The sequence below is a fragment of the Coregonus lavaretus genome (genome assembly GCF_964263955.1).
Source record: "Coregonus lavaretus genome assembly, chromosome: 3".
In the NCBI taxonomy this organism is placed as follows: Eukaryota; Metazoa; Chordata; class Actinopteri; order Salmoniformes; family Salmonidae; genus Coregonus; species Coregonus lavaretus.
Genome location: NC_139990.1, coordinates 68175426 through 68196187, shown reverse-complemented (window position 1 = coordinate 68196187; position 20762 = coordinate 68175426). Strand labels below are relative to the sequence as shown.

Sequence of the window (20762 nt, the reverse complement as noted above, 5' to 3'; positions counted from 1 at the left end):
TGTCCCAGGTCTAAATCAGTCCCTGATTAGAGGGGAACAATTAAAAATGCAGCGTAACTGGCTTCGAGGTCCAGAGTTGAGTTTGAGGGGACTACGCGATACTATTACTGATGATATGACAGAAATGTATGAGAAAACATAACTCCCACAAAGCAGCACGCCATAGGACTGCAGGCGAGGCTAATAAAACTGAAATAACTGTGGTTATCTGAGTTTTGGGTACATTAGAGTTTGTTGCACTTGCACACTTACATCTGGTTTATCACTTGATGATGTATGTGGTTTACTGTATGGTTAAAATGGTTTACTTGAACATACAGTAAACCATCAAAGGAATGGCAGAGGTAAACCTGAACTATGAACAAATATCAACAAAACTAATAGTCTTTCACAACCTTTATATAAAATACAAAACATCTAAAAAGAAACTACAATGTAGATGGTGTTCGAAAAAGTAAAAAAGAAAATCGTCTTTAGAGGGAATAGTCATGCTTTGCTGTACAGTGTGGTATGATCTTACTCCAAAATCCTCCATAGCCTACAGTCAATCCGGTGGTAAAGACTGGGTAAACGTGAACACACTGCGATACAAACTTTTTTCCTACATCACAAGCACACATTTAAAGCAGATACATATACACATAAGCTTTGTTTACTCCTTGTTGCAACTTGCAACGCTCAAACCCAAATACAGTACACTATATAGTACACTATATGATGAATCCAGCGTTCACATTCAATACATCCAGTGTATTTACAGTGAAGGTCTGGACATAGGCTAGCCTTCAGCAATATACTTACTTTGTATTCAACATTCTATTCCAAAAATATAATAACAAAATCATTTTTTGTAAAGTAACTTATTTCTGGCATTGAGCACTTGTGTTGAACGTAAGCAGTCAGATATAGGGGGAAATATCAACCACACTACTGATCTTATGCTAATGTCCTGAGAATAGAGAGTATTGAGACTGGTTACTGCAGGTTAAAGCAGGTTTCTATGATCGCCAAATAGAGACCACACAGACTTCTCCTACCACTTTTTTATTTGTTCTGTTAACCCCGAAAGCTGCTTAACCCAACACGCCATCTGTTCAGTTCATTGTTCCATTCGTGTTTTTAAAGAGATGATGGCCAACAGGTGGTAGGCATCAGTGAGAACATTATTTTCCCACAATACACTTGATGGGATAATCCATGGCCTTGTTAGAATACTTTAAAAAATGCAAATGTCCTTCCTTGTTTCCCTGAAGTAAGCACATATTTATAAGTGACTGAATAGGTTCAACTAAATAACATCATATTAGTTTCAACAATCCAACCAATTAAGATCTGCGATTACTTCAAAGGAAAGTAGGACGGAAGGACGCATAAATCAACTATTCGAAAAGGCGCCGAGGTCCTGTATTCACTCGTCCATGCCCTCGTCGTCTTCCTCCGCCCTGGCGTCCACCTCGGCTGTGTCAGAGAACTCGTGCAGCAGGACGTACTCGCGGCTGCTGAAGCCAAACTTGAGCACGTCCTTCTCCTTGAGCTCGTAGTAGCGCTGCGCCTCGATGCGCTGGTTGTTCAGGTAGGTGCCATTGCCCGAGCCTAGGTCAATGATGTAGGGCTTCACCCGCCGCCCACCAGTTCCGTCCGAACGCGTGAACTCCACCAGCCTGGAAATCAGCAGACACAGAAAGAACTACATTACCCAGAGGTTGAAAGTGTCCCAACTCAGAACTACATAACCTAGAGCAGGGCTGTCCAACCCTGTTCCTGGAGAGCTACCGTCCTGGAGGTTATCGCTCCAACCCTAATCATCTGATTCTAGTAATTAGCTGGTTGATAAGCTGAATAAGGTTAGTTACAACTGGGGTTGAAACAAAAACCTACAGGTGGGTAGCTCTCCAGGAACAGGGTTGGAGAGCCCTGACCTAGAGATTGAAATCACACAAACACAACTACATTAACCAGACGTTAAAAGTGTCAGACTTCAACAAAATGTTGTGAAATTATGTAAGTGGGGAAAAGGCATAATTTCAAAACAAAGAGAGCTGATTTGCGAAGGCTTAGCAGCTAAACTAATGGCATCCCGAGGGCCTGATTTGAGCATCCAAGTGATTGTCAGATCTCACCTGTACTGGAACACTGCGTGCTGTTTGGAGCAGGAGGGGTGGTCGATTGGGATGTCAGCAATCTTCCTCTGCCGCCCCATCAGGTAGGCACTCTGCCTGTGGACGTACATGACCGGGAGCTGTTCATCGTTCTTGAAGGGGTACAGTCGCCACCTGCGCTTGGGGATGCGAGCCTCGGGGGGCTCGTTGTACTTGATCACTTCCCCCCTGAACGTGTTGGTATCTTCCGTGAGCGCTCCAGACAGTTCAAAGTTGGGCTTCTCTTTATCGACTGGGGGGCTGTCTTCGCCCTCACCCCCCTCTTGGGTACCTTGTCCGAAAGCTTGTCGCTCGTCGTTGTTCTCCTCAAACCGGTGCCGGTTGTCCCGTCGTCGATTGTCATGCTGCTGTCTCTCGGCCTGCTGCTCCTGGAAAGAGCGGGAGTCTCTGTCTCTGGGCCTGCCCCCACCTCCATCCCGTTCCCTCTCTCCTCGTTCTCGCTCCCTGGGTCTGTCAGACTCTCTGGGTCCGTCAGCCTGCTCCCACCTGCTTCGCCGCACTGGTGGCTCCGAGGGCTCTGGCTTGTCGTTGCGGTCACGCCTTCTCCGGTCATCGGCACCTCTGTGGTCATCCTGCTCCTGTAGGGGGGACAGTGGGACAGGAGATGGGACAATTAGCCTAATTCCTGAGTCAAGCACAGGGTCAAAATTATTTGGTAAAGTGTTATCATTTACAGAATACATTTGCTGCATTAAAAGTTTTACATGTATGCATTTCCCCAATTGTTACATTTACTCATAAGTAATGACAGAATCACCCGCTTTATTTTGACATCGGCACCACTGGTAGGGCTTCGGCTCCTTCCGGTGTTTTTGGGCGATCTGTCTCGTCTTCCCAACGCCCTTCTACCTGGCGAATGACCTTTTGTCCTTGGTGGCGATCTAGTCAATCAAATCAACAAGGAAAGGCTTTAAAACCAATAGTTTAGTAATTTAACACCAAGGCTAACTAGCTACAACGGACAGCTCCTACTGGATTCTTCTCTGAGCGACATCTGATAAATAATTTGTAACGCAGGGCTCGACATAAAGGATGGCCGCTGGCCTAGGGAGATTTTGGAAACCCTTCGGGCCAGTCAATCATCCACGTCAGTGCCCTGCTTAGGCCAGTGAAAAAAATATTGTAATAATACTATTTTCAATCTAGGATATATAATTGATGAAAAACAGACAAATTCCCAAAGCTGTTACTTCGTTATGAACATTATTTATTACACGCACTGCACACATAGCTTTTGAGAGGAATATAATATGTCGGGCAGCAAGAGCATGCAGCTCTCAACTGGTTGTCGCGTAGAGCAGCTCACAGAAGAACGACAGCGGTAGGGAAAACGTTTCAATTTATGATAACTACCAGTAAAAGCTAAGGCAACAATGGGTGTGCAAACCAGGTATGTAAAACGTTTGGTCCGAAGTCTTGGTTAAATCTTTGCGATGCGCATTTCAGTCATCATGCTCTGTTTGAATGAACATTTCTAAAGGCTTTCCTAAAAAACCTTCCCAATTAAATTAGGACTGCTAAGTAGACCTACCTGGCAGAATGATATGCATCAATTGGGTCTGCATTTGTTTTGCAAACTCTGGCATCACATTTAGGATACACTGTACGGTACAGAAACACCGCTAGCCAAACAACTGGCTCTTGCTAGGTGCGCATTTGAATTGAAGGGCAACTACACCCTCCCCCAACATGTCTTTTTTTCCAGACCTCAAAAGTAGTCTCCTGATGTGGTTTAACCTCTTAAGGATCGGACCCTTTTTTCCCCAATTTTCAACTAAAATGACATACCCAAATCTAACTGCCTGTAGATCAGGACCTGAAGCAAGGATATGCATATTATTGATACCATTTGAAAGGAAACACTTTGAGGTTTGTGGAAATGTGAAATTAATGTAGGAGAATATAACACATTAGATCTGGTAAAAGATAATAAACAAAAAAACATGCATTTTAATTTTTTTGTTTTTTTTGTTCCATCATCTTTGAAATGCAAGAGAAAGGCCAGAATATAATATTGCAATTTAGGCAAAATTTAGATTTTGGCCACTAGATGGCAGCAGTGTGTGTGCAAAGTTTCAGATTGATCCAGTGAAGCATTGCAATACTGGACTATTTTGTATCAAGTCTGCCCAAATGTGCAGAATTGGTCAATTGATACATTTTCAAGTACATAACTATAGAAAACATACAAAATTGATATGGTAATACAAAATGTCAGTTTACACACGCCCAGGAATGTCATACATGATGGATCATTAGCTTATACACTAACTTTCACACATCTAGCAGGGTGGTGTGGAGCCAGCGACAGCAGGGGTTCAAACTGTAGATCCCAGTTCCTACATTTGAATATAAAAACTGATTTTATCAAACAAAACCGGATGACTGTGTGATATCGCTCTTTGTGGCAGATGTGAGCAAAATGTTTAAAACAGATTTACAAGCACAAGGCTTGAATACCAGGGTGCATTCCCAAAGCACAGATCGGCTGGCAGTGTCTTCACAGACATTTTCAATATCTCCTTGTCCCAGTCTGTAACCCCAACATGTTTCAAGCTGACTACCATTGTCCCTGCTCCCAAGAGCTCCAAGGTAGCCTGCCTAAATGACTATCACCCTGTAGCAATCACATTTGTAATTATGAAGTGCTTTGAAATGCTGGTCATGACACACATCAACCCCATCATCCCACACACCCTAGACCCACTCCAATTCGCATACTGGTGCAAACAGATCCACAGATGACGCAATCGCACTTCACACTGCCCTCTCCCACCTGGACAAGAGGGGAAATTACTATGCGAGAATGCTTTTCATAGACTACAGCTCAGCGTTCGACACCATAGTCCCTTCCAAGCTCATCAAGCTAGGGGACCCAGGGACTGAACCCCTACCTTTACAACTGGATCCCCAGGTGGTGAGGGTAGGCAACAACACCTCCGCCATGCTGACCCTCAACACGGAGGACCCCTAAGGGGTGTGTGCTTAGTCCCCTCCTGTACTGCCTGTTTACCCATGCAGCTGCGTGGCCCTGCACGTCTGCAACACCATCATCAAGTTTGCTTGAGGAAAACAACCTCAATGTCAGTAAGACCAAGGAGCAGATTGTGGACTATCGGAGAAAAAGGGGAGAGCATGCCCCCATCTACATTGACGGGGCTGTAGTTCCTTGGCGTTTGTATCACTAAGGACATAACATGGTCCACACACACCCCCAGTCGTGAAGAGGGCACGGCAGCACCTCTTCCCCCTCCGGAGGCTGAAAAGATTTGGCATGGGCCCTCGGATCCTCAAAAAGTTATACAGCTGCACAATCAAGAGCATCTTGACAGGCTGAATCACCGCTTTGTATGGCAAATGCACCGCCCTTGACCGCAAAGCACTTCAGAGAGTGGTGCGGACAGCCCAGTACATCACTGTCAGAGGAAGGTCCGAAAAATTGCCAAAGACTCCAGCCATAGACTATTCACTCTGCTACCGTCCGGAGCATCGGCTCTCAGACCAACAGGCTCTGAGACAGCTTCTACCCCCAAGCCATAAGACTGCTAAATAGCCAGAATGCTAAATAGGGAGTTAATGGTACCAGAACTATCTGCATTGACTATCTTGCACTGACCCTACGCACACTCACTAGACTACATATATGCACTCACTCATACACACTACACTGACACTCCCACATTCACTACATATGTACACACACACACGCATACCGACAACACAAACACACACACATTACACACACACAGACACACTTTTACACTCATCATTTGCTGCTGCTACTCTGTTCTTTATTTTACTCTTATAATTATCTATCCTGATGCCTAGTGACTTTACCCTGCCTTCATGTGCATATCTACCTCATTTAGCTCGTACCTATGCACATTGACCTGGTACTCGCTGTATATACACTGTCAAATCAAATCACATGTCACATGCGCCGAATACAACAGGTGTAGACCTTACCGTGAAATGTTTCCTTACAAGCCCTTAACCAACAATGTAGTTAAGAAAATAGAGTTAAGAAAATATTTACTAAATAAACTAATGTAAAAAAATATTTAAAAAAATACAATAAAATCTAATAACAATAATGAGGCTATATACAGGGGGTACCAGTACCGAGTCAATGTGCGGGGTACAGGTTACTGTAGCTCCATTCTTGTGGGCGGCAGGTAGCTTAGTGGTTAAGAGCGTTGTGCCAGTAACCGAAAGGTCGCTGGTTCTAATCCCAGAGTCGACTAGGTGAAACATCTGTCAATGTGCCCTTGAGCAAGGCACTTAACCCTAATTGCTCCTGTAAGTCGCTCTGGATAAGAGCGTCTGCTAAATGACTAAAATGTCAAATGTATTCCTTGTTACTATTTTGCATCATTTGGAAGGGCTCATAAGCAAGCATTTGATGGTAAAGTCTCCAGTTGTATTCTGCGCATGTGCCAAATAAAATTTGATTTGAATTCTAGCTAGCTATCACTTTCCAGTCAACTAACAAATGAGACTTAGCTAGCTAATTGAGGTAAAACTAAGCGGCATTCTGCCTTCTCCCTACAGTTTTCAGTCATTTACTTTGCCCACGACTACCTCATGTGAACTACAATCCTGACACCATTTTAACGTTTTTAGAAACGTCAATAATCATCGCTTGCCATATGTCTTTCGAAACATATGCCACTTATCTATCATCAGCGAGAAATAAAGTAGAAATACATTTACTCTAACAGTTTTGCAGATCCATTCAGCTATGGGTGCCTCCATCAGATGAAACTACACTTCAGCTACAATTCCCGAGTTAGGCTTACACACAGGTGTTGGAATGGAGCATGTTAGCTAGATAGCTAATTAGTACAGGTGGTCGGTCGCCTCTTGTCTTCCGTCAACAAGCGCTGTAACAGAGATATTTCCGTGGGGGAACACTAACCTTAACCCTATCAAGGCGTGTATCAATTTAACCTTTTATTTTTTGAAAATTATATGATACGAAATATAAGGTCCTTATGCTTCCAAAGCACCGAAGCGCAATCTAAACATTAACGCGTGTTAATGTTCAGATTGCGCGTCGGTGCTCTTAACAAAACTCCCCCGTACAGAAGACGCCTTCTTCCAATGATTTATGTGTAATGGAACAGTCATGATCAAGGGCTAATTGAGGACTGACGTTAACGTTACACGACTAAAGCATAACATAACGCCTACTAGCTAAATCGTTAGCTCAGTGGCTAGCTAGTTGCTATTATTGATATTGTGTAACATCATGGCCTTGCAACCATTCTGTGTAATTTGTGCTCGCTAGCAACAATACCATACACCCATGAAATCAGGCTACCTGCTCGTTCGTCTCCTCTGCGGCGGTGGGCTGCCGTTGGACCCCGAACTCGAGCGGCGTGATCTCTGTGGCCTAGCAGGGCTGAGTTTCTCATGTTTGATTTTCGGTTTTGACTCCCGCACCGGGGATTCCACTCTTTTATGCCGTCTCTCTTTATCCATTATGAAACTTAACCAATATTTGTAAATCGACTAAATCAAGTTCATAGCGAATAAATATGTATAAAAAGTGAACAACAAACTCCGCTGAGAAAGTTTTCTATTGTGCGCAAGGAAACGTGTTTCCGCTTCCGGCAGAACGCTGGAAATATTTTCCACCGTGACTATGTACTACTTCACTTAGTTCCGCTGTAATATTGCATACCTATTGTATCATCTTTTTAATAAGGTCATGCACCTACAGAATGTTATAATTAAATTAAATGTATGTACTTAATTTTTCTTCCCCATTTCATAGCATCAAAGGTTTGAAACTTCTCTGAATCATGCCTTTGAGCAGCTCGGAGAGGATAGTGAGTAGTGCATGGAATTAAGTTGCCATGGTAAAAATAAACAGTTAAGTCTTCAATTCACATTTCAACAACACATACATTCCTTGAGACATTACTTGCTACAACAAACCACGTTTTTTATGTGTAGTGTAATTAAAGTATCACAATGATTCCTCCAGCTGATTCTCTGCTGAAATATGACAACCCAGTCTTGGTGAGCAGAAACACAGAAAAGAAGTCACCAAAGGTATGATAATTTTAACAAAACACGTTTTGAATGCTGGCTGCTAACGTTAGTTACAGTAGCTATAGGTAGCTAAATGTATCCATCTAGTGGTATCTAACATACATTAAGTGCACTGTCAATACTTTGAAATCAATGTCATGCCAATGTTCCTTTTTTCAACATCAAATTGGCTGAAGATGGATGTTCTTCTAATCTAAATTATGTGTACTGCAAATTCAGGCACGGCCTCTGAAAGTGGCCCCACAACAGCCTGCCATGACTGGCCCTGTGCCACCTCCACCCAAACCCAAGATCCCCTCAGCCGATGCCAACAAACAGCAAACCGAGGAGATCCTCAATGCCATACTACCACCCAGGTATGACATGACACACTCACATCTTCACTAATAAAACACCCTTCTCCCTATTTCTTCCCCTTAGGGAAATTAACTAATATTCCTGGTTTTGCAAAACCTGAAATCTGGCAACCCTGGGTTAATCTGAGTTCTACCACTGTTACAGGGAATGGATGGAGACCAACCAGCTGTGGGTGCAGCAGGTGTCCAGCACGCCGTGTACCCGCATGGATGTGGTGCACCTACAGGAGCAGCTGGATCTGAAGCTGCAGCAGAGACAGGCCAGGGAGACGGGCATCTGCCCAGTCCGCAGGGAGCTCTACTCCCAGTGCTTCGGTAAGGAGAGAGGGGAAGGAAAGATGAGATGCAAGGACGGTAGTATTAGTAGAAAAGAGTGTTGGATGCAAATCCTAAAGCCAGGCCAGTTTGCAGGAGGAGCTAGATTAGGCTAGCCTAAACCTGGTCCTGAACTAAAAAGCTATTTCACTGGGTTTAATCTGTGTCCGGGAAATTGGCCCTAAAGAATGTTGCATTGTGAGTTTCTGTGTTTAAAACTCTATCCCATTGATTGTCTGTAGATGAGTTGATCAGACAGGTAACCATCAACTGTGCTGAGAGAGGACTGCTGTTGTTGCGTGTGCGAGACGAAATCCTTATGACCATTGCTGCTTACCAGACACTGTATGAGAGCAGTGTGGCCTTTGGCATGAGAAAAGCCCTGCAGGCCGAGCAGGGCAAATCTGACATGGAGAAGAGGGTAAGGAAATGGGACACAAACAAACATTTGACACTTTTCTAAAAAAATAATTAAAAAAGAGCATTTTCCGACCTTTGCATCATTGTAGATTAACCTCTACATTCAGAATGCTTGACCTGTCTGCAGTGTCACTGGGAAACTTTTCAAGCGACCAAGCTAGTGTAGACCAGCAGAGGGCACCATCTTTCTAACCCTCTTGGCTGCATTTACAAAGGCAGCCCAATTCTGTAATTTTTTTCCACTAATTGGTCTTTTGACCAATCACATAATCTTTTCACATATCTTTTTCAGAGTTGATCTGATTGGTCAAAAGACCAATTAGTGAAAAGAAAGATAAGAATTAGGCTGCCTGTCTAAACCCAGCCCATGACGTCAGAGAACACTCAGCTTTTACCACTTCATCTCACAGATAAAGCTAAAGATAGTGAATGAGGAGAAACAATCCAAGTGAATGGACTGCTGCACCATTGAATGATTAAAAACCTTTATTACCCGAAAGTGAATTTGATTTGCATCTACTTGTGTAGATCTCCGATTTGGAGAGCGAGAAGCGGGACCTGGAGAGACAGGTTAACGAGCAGAAGGCCAGGTGTGAGGCCATCGAGAAGAGGGAGACTGAGAGACGGCAGGTGGAGGAGAAAAAACACACAGAGGAGATTCAGTTCCTGAAGAGGACCAACCAGCAGCTCAAGGTAAAGGCGCTCAGTCATCATCACTGCGCGAACTCCTATGGGCATTGTCGCGCCAAATATCTTCTAGAAAGTCTTTCAAATTATATCAATCAATTGATTTCATTTGAAATATACTTAACAAAACTATAAACGCAACATCAAAAGTGTAAGCCCAAACCAGATGGGATGGCGTATCGCTGCAGAATACATGCGGAGATCATCTGTTCACCCACACCGCGTCTCACAAAGACACGGCGGTTGGAACCAAAAATCTCAAATTTGGACTCCAGACCAAAGCACAAATTTCCACCGGTCTAATGTCCATTGCTTGTGATTATTGGCCCAAGTAGGTCTCTTCTTCGTATTGGTGTCCTTTAGTAGTGGTTTCTTTGCAGCAATTCGGCCATGAAGGCCTGATTCAAACAGTCTCCTCTGAACAGTTGATGTTGAGATGTGTCTGTGACTTGAACTCTGTGAAGCATTTATTTGGGCTGCAATTTCTGAGGCTGGTAACTAATGAACTTATCCTCTGCAGCAGAGGTATCTCTGGGCCTTCCATTCCTGTGGCGGTCCCCATGAGAGCCAGTTTCATCATAGCGCTTGATGGTTTTTGCGACTGCACTTGAAGAAACTTTCAAAGTTCTTGAAATGTTCTGTATTGATTGACCTTCATGTCTTAAAGTAATGATGGACTGTCGTTTCTCTTTGCTTATTTGAGCTGTTCTGACTTGGTCTTTTACCAAATAGGGTTATCTTCTGTATAACCCCCCCACCTACCTTGTCACAACACAACTGATTGTGTCAAACGCATTAAAGAGGAAGGAAATTCCACAAATTAACTTTTAAGAAGGCACACCTGTTAATTGAAATGCATTCCAGGTGACTACCTCATGAAGCTGGTTGAGAGAATGCCAAGAGTGTGCAAAGCTGTCAAGGCAAAGGGTGACTATTTGAAGAATCTCAAATATAACATTGATTTGTTTAACACTTGATTACTACATGATTCCATATTTGCTATTTCATAGTTTGTCTTCAATATTATTCTACAATGTAAAAAATTGTAAAACTAAAGAAAACCCCTTGAATGAGTAGGTGTGTCCAAACTTTTGACTGGTAGTGTACATGTATATTTACATTTACGTCATTTAGCAGACGCTCTTATCCAGAGCGTATATTATTCAAAATATGCAGCCAACAGCTGTACAGATATTGCTGGAAAACTAATCTGCAGATTCCATCTTGTCATCATAAATTACACTTATCCCACATTTCCGCTTTATAAATACACTATATGACCAAAAGTATGTGGACACCTGCTCATTCCAAAAATCATGGGCATTAATATGGAGTTGGTCCCCCCTTTGCTGCTATAACAGCCTCCACTCTTCTTTTCCACTAGCTGTTGGAACATCGCTGCAGGGACTTGCTTCCATTCAGCCACGAGCATTAGTGAGGTCAGACACTGATGTTGGGCGATTAGGCCTGGCTCGCAGTCGGCGTTCCAATTAATCCCAAAGGTGTTTGATGGGGTTGAGGTCAGGGCTCTGTGCGGGCCAGTCAAGTTCTTCCACACTGATCTCGACAAACCATTCTGTATGGACCTCACTTTGTGCACGGGGGCATTGTCATGCTGAAACAGGAAAGGGCCTTCCCCAAACTGTTGCCACAAAGTTGGAAGCACAGAATAGTCTAGAATGTCATTGTATGCTGTAGTGTTTAGTTCCAGTGAAGGGAAATCTTAAGGGCCGAGCCCGAACCATGAAAAATAGCCCCAGACCATTATTCCTCCTCCACCAATCTACAGTTGGCACTATGCATTTGGGCAGGTAGCGTTCTCCTGGCATTCGCCAAACCCAGATTCATCTGTTGGTGAAGCGTGATTCATCACCCCAGAGAACACGTTTCCACTGCTCGAGAGTCCAATGGCGGCAAGCTTTACACCACCCCAGCCGACGCTTGGCATTGCTTGTGTGCGGCTGCTCGGCCATGGAAAACCCATTTCGTGAAGCTCCCGACGAACAGTTCTTGTGCTGAAGTTGCTTCCAGAGGCAGTTTGGAACTACATGCGTCAGCACTCGGCGGTCCCGTTCTGTGAGCTTGTGTGGCCTACCACTTTGCGGCTGAGCCGTTGTTGCTCCTAGAAGTTTCTACTTAACAATAACAGCACTTACAGTTGACCGGGGGAGCTCTAGCAGGGCAGGAATTTGACGAACTGACTTCTTGGAAAGGTGGCATCCTATGACGGTGCCACGTGGAAAGTCACTGAGCTCTTCAGTAAGGGAATTCTACTGCCAATGTTTGTGTTTGGAGATTGCATGGCATATATAGTGTATATTTGATAGATATTTTTAACATTTCAATTTCTTATCCTTTACAGGCCCAGCTCGAGGGGATCATTGCCCCCAAAAAGTGACCCCTTCATTCCACAAGTGATCTGTAACCAGCAGATTTCAGATGGTCCGACACAGCATTATGTAATAAAAGTCTACTTCATAACCATAAAGCCTTGCGTTTCTATAGCAGAATAAAATAACTCAAATCATTTCTGTTCATATAATTTTTTATGGTATGACATTGTAGATTTGAAGATGTTTTTTTCAAAAGTGCAGTACATAACCTGGGTGCCAATGAGTTTCTGCTCTCTTGCCAACTCATGGACTTGTCATGCCAAATTTGACAGTTCCATAAGGAGTTAGCAAAATAACAAACAGACTGGCACCCAGGCTATGCACTGCGAAGTGAAAGGATGACACTCAGCCTTTCACTTCGCAGTGAAGCTCCATATAAGTTTAAGTCATAGTTTGACACAACAGTGATTGTGTCACTTCGTTGAAGGTCACTCAGGATCAGGTTAATGCATCAAGTGATTCACTTGATTAAGAGATGAATAAGAACCTAATTCACTCAATGCCCCCTCACCCAAATCACTTTCCATCAAGATACCAAGGGTAGGTACCAAGACACCTTCAAACAATTAATTACAATGACAGGGTCATTAAAATAAGGACTTATTAGAAAATGTCCCAGTTTGGTCTCTTGGACCCCAGACTAGCGCTTCGATCTCTTGGCTTTCTTGCCCTCACTGGGCGCCGTAGGCATCTTTCTGTTCTTGTTCTTGTTCTTGACATTGTGTGTTTCGTAATAGCGCGTTCCAACTTTCTTCACCTTCTGAGCACGATCCGCTGCTCTCCTCTGTAGAGAGAGAGGGAGATAAAGAAGACAAATGAGTGAGATTGAAGCCTGAGGAAGAACAGTGCCTTCCTTCATTCCATTAACATTAGCGGTAGGTGAGCGGCCATCCATCGGAGGCATCCAGTCTAGAGAGACGGGTCTGTTTGACGTCAAACAGCGGGTAAGGGAACACGCAGTACCTGCTTGGATGTTAGACTTCTGTGTGGACGCGTTGGCTCCTCCGCCTCCTCGATTTTCCTCTTCTTGCCGACCTGTGTTACAGCTGAGGAACAAATGGTTGGCCAGTAAGTGGATGACCCGTAGGCATGGAATTACTAAAACAGTTAATAGGACATTCCCATTCTATTTTTATGGTATGATTGCTTGTTTGTTTGGTTTCAGTCTTTGGCCAAATATCTACTCCAATGATATATTTTATCTGCTGCTACCCATGAAGACTTGTAAAGTCTGTGTATTTTGTGTAAAGGAAGGTGCCCTTTTATTCTTTGATGGAATAAATTTGCCGGGGTTAAAGCAACAACAACAAAAAACATGACTGAAACTTAAGTCGATCTCAGATTGATTGTCTGCAGAGCCAAGTTAACCTCCCCTTTCATGTAAAAAAAAAGAAGTAATGACCATCATGCTTTTAGGAAAAGAAGATCATTTTGTACATGTATTAAACTGCAAGTTTTACCAATTCCAGTCCTTTTCAATTGGAAATATAACAAAAAAGAATCCATACGACAGAAATCCGTCACAGTGACAGAACTTTAACCCCTGCATTTGGGATGTCAGGTTGGCCATAAGCACACCAAGGAAAATCACAAGTTGAAATGAAGTTGTTACCTTTAGGTTGTGGTTTATTCGCCGCCTGCTTCACTTTCATGTCTGTGAGCACTTTGTCAGAGAGTGCCTTCGGAATCCTGTACAAAGAAACCAAAGTAGAAAGAGACGTCACATATCTCATTACTCCCTACACATCCAGACAGTTAAGTCCCGTTGGAATTCGCTGAGCCGACAATGGAAAGCAAATTGGCCGCAGACGACTCATTTGGCATTGTTGAGCGAGGGATTGAGCTAAAGTTCACCAGCGAGAGAGACGGTGGGCGAGTGTGCGAAACAACGTGACAAATGGTGATGAAAAACCCATCGATCAGACAGAACGGTATGAGCAGCTGCCAATCCCCAGGTGCTTGGACAGTGGAAAACGTGGCATGTTTCACCTCAGAGGACCCAGGCACCCTTAATCTCTCTCTAGAGCTTCGTCCCAAATGGCACCCTATTTCCTACATAGAGCACTACTTTTGGTGCACTATATAGGAAATAGGGTGCCATTTGGGACAGATCTATGCCCGTCTTTTGGACAAGCTCTGGGGTTGATGTGGGCTTACAAAACAATAAAGCACACCTTCAAAACAAGACTGAAATGATAAGTGGTGGAGAGAACTGAGAAGAATAAGACAAACCGGATGGCGGAGAAGCGCTTGAGTCTGGCCCGGTCCAGGAACTGCTTGTACTTTGCAATCTTCCCATCCAGCTCGCGGATCGTCTCACGCGAACTCTTTTTTTCCTCCACCTTGGCAGGCTGACCAGCTGGGGTGGTGGCGGAGGCCTCAGCGTCTCCAGCTGCTGTCTCCCCATCCCCCTGCTCTTCATTTTCCTCATCTTCGCTATCCTTCTCCACGTCCGAGCCGGACAGGTCCGAGAAAACTAGGTTGTCGTTCTCCACGGGCGCCAGATCATCGTCGTTGAACTCGGGCGCCACATTGATCTTGCCGAAGTTCTGCCGGACGTTGGTGAGGATCTTCTGCACCTGCTCATGTTTGAGTTTCTGCTGCTGCTGCTGGGCCTCCTGCTCGGCCGACACTGCAGCCACCACCTCCTCGCTCTGCTCCTCTGTTGCTCCTTCTTTCTGTACACGCTCTGTACCTTCTGGTGCCCCCTCCACTGGGAGTTTCTCCTTGCCCTGAAAACACACCAGTCAGTACAGCTTTCATAATCATGGCTAGGTTCCGATTCTCCTGAAGTGCACACTAGCACATTCATTTGCATGGATTTAAAAATGATGCCATCTTGTTGCTCACCTGAGAGGACCATAACGGAAATAAGACTTTGGGTTTTAGCCTCAATCATTTTAATATATGCATTGTTGTGCCCGGCTTGAGCAGCTTTATATCTATTTTTACAAATAAAAAAGAACCTGAGCAAAGTCAGTCAATGTGACCATACAAGCATGCACTCTTGCCCAATCTTGGCAATGCATGTGATGATATTTTACATTTAGCCAGAGGGTGGCAGACTATAACCAGAGCATGTGCTAACATTACTGTTGGGAATGTCTCTTTTTGTTTTGGTATGCGAGACAGAGGGTTTTATTGCAGCCGTTCGTCCACCTCTCACCTCATGCTCTCCCTCACAGCCAGGGGGTTTTACGAAGAAGGGGATGCGTCCTCTCTGCCAGTCGTTCAGCACCATCTTGGAGACACAGGGAAGGTCTGGCTCACCCCCCTGCAACAGATAATGCATTAGGGAAACATGAGAAGAAAATAAAGTAGGAATAAATGGAGGGTCCTTATATACAGTTGAATTATTATTTATATTATTAAGTCAGAAGTTTACACACACTTAGGTTGGAGTCATTAAAACTTGTTTTTCAACCACTCCACAAATTTCTTGTTAACTAACTATAGTTTTGGCAAGTTGGTTAGGACATCTACTTTGTGTATGACAAGTATTTTTCCAACAATTGTTTACAGACAGATTATTTCACGTATAATTCACTGTATCAAAATTCCAGTGGGTCTGAAGTTTACATACACTAAGTTGACTGTGCCTTTAAACAGCTTGGAAAATTCCAGAAAATGATGTCATGGCTTTAGAAGCTTCTGATAGGCTAATTGACATCATTTGAATCAATTGGAGGTGTACCTGTGGATGTATTTCAAGGCCTGCCTTCAAACTCAGTGCCTCTTTGCTTGACATCATGGGAAAATCAAAAGAAAAATGTATGCACTCACTAACTGTAAGTCGCTCTGGATAAGAGCGTCTCCTAAATGACATTAAAAATTAAAAATAATAATCAGCCAAGACCTCAGAAAAAATATTGTAGACCTCCACAAGTCTGGTTCATCCTTGGGAGCAATTTCCAAACGCCTGAAGGTACCACGTTCATCTGTACAAACAATAGTACGCAAGTATAAACACCATGGGACCACGCAGCAATCATACCGCTCAGGAAGGAGACGCGTTCTGTCTCCTAGAGATGAACGTACTTTGGTGCGAAAAGTGCAAATCAATCCCAGAACAACAGAAAAGGACCTTGTGAAGATGCTGGAGGAAACAGGTACAAAAGTATCTATATCCACAGTAAAACGAGTCCTATATCGACATAACCTGAAAGGCCGCTCAGCAAGGAAGAAGCTACTGCTCCAAAACCGCCATAAAAAAGACAGACTACAGTTTGCACATGGTGACAAAGATCGTACTTTTTGGAGAAATGTCCTCTGGTCTGATTAAACAAAAATAGAACTGTTTGGCCATAATGACCATCGTTGTTTGGAGGAAAAAGGGGATAGCTTGCAAGCCGAAGAACACCATCCCAACCATGAAGCACAGGGGTGGCAGCATCATGCTGTGGGGGTGCTTTGCTGCAGGAGAGACTGGTGCACTTCACAAAATAGATGGCATCATGAGGAAGGAAAATGATGTGCATATATTGAAGCAACATCTCAAGACATAAGTCCGGAAGTTAAAGCTTGGTCACAAATGGTTCTTCCAAATGGACAATGACCCCAAGCATACTTCCAAAGTTGTGGCAAAATGGCTTAAGGACAACAAAGTCAAGGTATTGGAGTGGCCACCACAAAGCCCTGACCTCAATCCTATAGAAAATGTGTGGGCAGAACTGAAAAAGCATGTGAGAGCAAGGAGGCCTACAAACCTGACTCAGTTACACCAGCTCTGTCAGGAGGAATGGGCCAAAAATTCACTCTTATTAAATTCAACTTATTGTGGGAAGCTTGTGGAAGGCTACCTGAAACGTTTGACCCAAGTTAAACAATTTAAAGGCAATGCTACCAAATACTAATTGTGTGTATGTAAACTTCTGATCCACTTGGAATGTGATGAAAGAAATAAAAGCTGAAAGAAATCATTCTCTCCAATACTATTCTAACATTTCACATTCTTAAAAAAAAAGTAGTGATCCTAACTGACCTAAGACAGGGAATTTTTACTAGGATTAAATGTCAGGAATTGTGAAAAACAGAGTTTAAATGTATTTGGCTAAAGTGTATGTAAACTTCCGATTTCAACTGTAGACCTTATGTGCTACTTGGCATGATGGGTTCCAAATAAGCATTAGGGTCAAGTGTAGAATTTCAAACTGATCAAGAAATGTCACATACAAAAACATAGACTATGTTTAGGGAAGATCATTTTTTACCACTGACCTACAGCTTGTCAAATACACAGATAAAGCCTGAAGATAACATACACCTTTCAGGACTAAAGTATATTGTGACATTCAAATTCCATTGACCACAAACAGTTATAAAGCTAATTTCAGACAGATGAAAGATGAGGTCAGAAATGAAGACAAGCAGCCCAGACAATGTAGCCTGGTGGTCTCAGATCTGTGCCGTCTTGCCAATCCCTATGGCCATTAGAATGCCTAACAACAACCATAGGAGTTGGCTATGAAGCACAAACAGATCTGGGGCGACCAACAGGCTACAGACAATGACCCTGGACTGTGACTTCAGCCCCCATTGATACACTCCAGGGTTATGTTAATTAAGTACCAAACGAGAGAAAACTGACTGAAAACAGTGAGGGACTATCTGAGCTTGTCCAATATCAAACACTTTGTTTTCCGTAAAGAAATTGCTACAGTGTGCACTAATTAATATGACCCAGGCCCTGACCTTGAGGAGTTTGCCCATGCGCATTGCCAGTTTCTCCAGGAAGTCCTCTGGGGAGCTCCAGGTTGGGATGCGGTACGTCTTCTGGATGTACTCTGGTTTGGCCCGCTCTAGCACCGCCGGAATGTGCTCCTCCGGGTTACGGATCTTCTCCACTTGCACCTGAGAAACAGGACAGGACACGTCATGGAAACAGCAGTGAGGCATACAATTGTTAGGTTAGAAATGGTACAGCTTTAGACATGGAAGTATAAAAAATAATGAGTGAGAAAGTTAGACACACAAATATCATACCACCAAGATATGCTAACCTCTCATCATTACAATGACATGGGAGGGTAGCATTTTGGGAGGGGGGTATGATATTTGTGCATCTAACTTTCTCACCCATCATTATTCACTATTCATTCTGGACTATCTGTAATCATGGTAGCGTCCACATTAATGTACAAGTGTTTAGAAACATTCTATTCACCATGAAAGTGACTCCAAAATGATACAATACATTATTTACCATTCATTTCTATTGGGCACAAAATAATCTGAAACGCAACTAAAACAAACAGCAAATGCATCCAACAAGTTTGTAGTCACAAGCTTGATGAAATCATTGCATGCTATGAATATGGGACCAAATACTAAACTTTTGACTACTTTTAATACACAAGTGAATCTGTCCCAATATTTTTGGTCACCTAAAATGGGGGGACCATGTACAAAAAGTAATTTCCAAACAGTTCACCCAACATGGATGAAAATACCCTCAAATTAAAGCTGACCGTCTGCACTTTAACCATTTCAAGTGCTGGAGTACAGAGCCAAAACGATTTTCCACTGTCCCAATACTTTGAGCTCAATGGATAACACTGACTGCTCCAAAAAAATTAATAATGGTTTACTACAAACAAAACAACCATTTATATTATTGATGGGAAAAAATAATAACGTACCACTCCTTTCAACACGATGTCGCTCTCGCTGTCTTCAGAGGGGTAAACAACGCCGGGGCAGTCGATGAGGAAGATGCGTCGCATCAGGGTGATGTACTGCCACACCTGGAAGAAGAGACCGGGACCAACATCAGCTAAGTCACAGGGTCTAATGATTTTATACTCAGAGCTTATTCACAAGAATTCACCGGTTTGGGACAATAACATTTCATAATGTAGCAGAAATGAAGACCCTACTGCATCAATATAAACAAAACAGATTATCTTAAAAGAGGACAGGCCATTCAGAGCGCACCCCATTAACACTAAAATGATGTACAACACGTAGTTTTAAAGGGATACTGCTAGTTTGAGATGTCATTTATCTATTTACCCAGAGTCAGACGAACTCAAATCTAATTGTATGTCACATACGAGCCCTTAACCAACAACTAAAAAAGTTAGAAACGTGCTAAATAAACTAAAGAAAAAATATAAAACCCAACATGCAACAATTTCAAAGATTTTACTGAGTTACAATTCATAAGGAAATCAGTCAATCGAAATAAATAAATTACGCCCTAATTTATGGATTTCACATGACTGGGAAAGGGTGCAGCCTTGGGTGGGCATAGGCCCAACCACTTGGGAGCCAGGCCCTGCCAATCAGAATGACTTTTTCCCCACAAAAGGGCTTTATTACAGACAGAAATACTCCTCAGCACCCCCTCAGACGATCCCGCAGGTGAACAAGCCGGCTGTGGAGATCCTGGGATGGCGTGGTTACGCGTGGTCTGCGGTTGTGAAGCCGGTTGGACGTACTGCCAAACTATAAAACGATGTTGGAGGTGGCTTATGGTAGAGAAATTAACATTCCATTTTCTGGCAACAGCTCTCTTGGACATTCCTGCAGTCAGCATGCCAATTGCACACTCCCTCAAAACTTGACATCTGTGGTGTTGTGTGACAGAACTGCACATTTTAGAGTGGCCTTTTATTGTCCCCAGCACAAGCTGCACCTGTGTAATGATCATGATGTTTAATCAGCTTCTTGATATGCCACACCTGTCAGGTGGATGGATTATCTTGGCAAAGGAGAAATGCTCACTAACAGGGATGTAAACAAATTTGTGCTCAAAATGAGAGAAATAAGCTTTGTGCGTATGGAACATTTCTGGGATCTTTTATTTCAGCTTATGAAACATGGGACCAACATTTTACATGTTGCGTTTATATTTTTGTTCAGTATAGTAACATAATAAAATCCCAATAATGAGGCTATATGCAAGGGGTACCAGTACCAAGTCAATGTGCAGGGGTACGGGTTAGTCAAGGTAATATGTACATGTAGTAAGGGGTAAAGTGACTATGCATAGATAGAGGGTAGCAGCAGCATGTGTGAAGGAATGTGAATGTATGCGCGCGTGTGTGTGGCATCAATATGCATGTGTGTGTTGGAGTGTCAGTGTAGTGTGTGTCAGTGTAGTGTGTGTGTGGTTAGAGTCAAGTGAGAGTACATCAAGCCTGTGCAAGAGACTCAAGTGCATATAAATAAAATAAGGGGTCAATGCAAAATAGTCTGGGTAGGCATTTGAATAACTGTTCAGCAGTCTTATGGCTTGGGGGTAGAAGCTGTTAAGGAGCCTTTTGATCCCAGACTTGGCGCTCCGGTACCACTTGCCGTGCGGTAGCTGGAGTCCGATAATGTTTAGGGCTGCCTGGTATAGAGGTCCTGGATGGCAGGGAGCTTGGCCC

General features: G+C 43.4%; 3 protein-coding genes across 4 annotated transcripts in view; 1 reads left to right on the top strand and 2 right to left on the bottom strand.

Annotated features, from left to right (window-relative positions):
- Positions 1 to 383: 383 nt before the first annotated feature.
- Positions 384 to 7774, bottom strand: LOC311113731 (uncharacterized protein). The gene is made up of 4 exons (XM_084157042.1): positions 7483 to 7774; positions 2917 to 3040; positions 2121 to 2737; positions 384 to 1661 (listed from the first exon to the last, which is right to left on the bottom strand). The coding sequence occupies exons 1-4, from the start codon at positions 7641 to 7643 to the stop codon at positions 1409 to 1411; spliced, it is 1155 nt and encodes a 384-aa protein (XP_084013168.1). The 5' UTR covers positions 7644 to 7774; the 3' UTR covers positions 384 to 1408.
- LOC311113792 (axonemal dynein light intermediate polypeptide 1-like) lies at positions 7324 to 12480 on the top strand (the record flags this gene model as incomplete). Of its 2 annotated transcripts, XM_084157103.1 has the most annotated exons (7): positions 7324 to 8036; positions 8152 to 8219; positions 8439 to 8575; positions 8721 to 8890; positions 9133 to 9311; positions 9839 to 10003; positions 12360 to 12480. In XM_084157103.1, 7 exons carry the CDS (start codon positions 8021 to 8023, stop codon positions 12393 to 12395), a joined length of 771 nt encoding a protein of 256 aa, XP_084013229.1. In that variant the 3' UTR covers positions 12396 to 12480. The 2 variants fall into 2 exon arrangements, with proteins under 2 accessions (XP_084013229.1, XP_084013230.1); XM_084157104.1 differs by lacking the exon at positions 7324 to 8036 and having other exon boundaries at positions 8139 to 8219; positions 12360 to 12411.
- A 47-nt stretch (positions 12481 to 12527) lies between these two features.
- LOC311113705 (nucleolar GTP-binding protein 2-like) overlaps positions 12528 to 20762 on the bottom strand; it is a 33389-nt gene continuing 25154 nt past the window's right edge. Inside the window, exons 10-16 of the mRNA XM_084157006.1 lie at positions 19029 to 19133; positions 18082 to 18240; positions 15557 to 15664; positions 14623 to 15122; positions 14003 to 14079; positions 13354 to 13436; positions 12528 to 13174 (exon numbers count right to left, since the gene is read on the bottom strand). Coding sequence (XP_084013132.1) covers positions 13031 to 13174; positions 13354 to 13436; positions 14003 to 14079; positions 14623 to 15122; positions 15557 to 15664; positions 18082 to 18240; positions 19029 to 19133 — 1176 coding nt within the window. The 3' untranslated portion in view covers positions 12528 to 13030. The remainder of the gene's footprint in view (positions 13175 to 13353; positions 13437 to 14002; positions 14080 to 14622; positions 15123 to 15556; positions 15665 to 18081; positions 18241 to 19028; positions 19134 to 20762) is intronic.

What these genes read in the sequence shown, in the direction of transcription:
- LOC311113731 (XM_084157042.1), bottom strand. Translation starts at nt 7,643, where the DNA reads ATGGATAAAGAGAGACGGCATAAAAGAGTGGAATCCCCGGTGCGGGAG. An exon ending in CAGAGGAGACGAACGAGCAG is followed by an intron (nt 3,041 to 7,482) that starts GTAGCCTGATTT and finishes TTGATTGACTAG; the next exon opens with ATCGCCACCAAGGACAAAAG. An exon ending in CACGCAGTGTTCCAGTACAG is followed by an intron (nt 1,662 to 2,120) that starts GTGAGATCTGAC and finishes GCTGATTTCCAG; the next exon opens with GCTGGTGGAGTTCACGCGTT.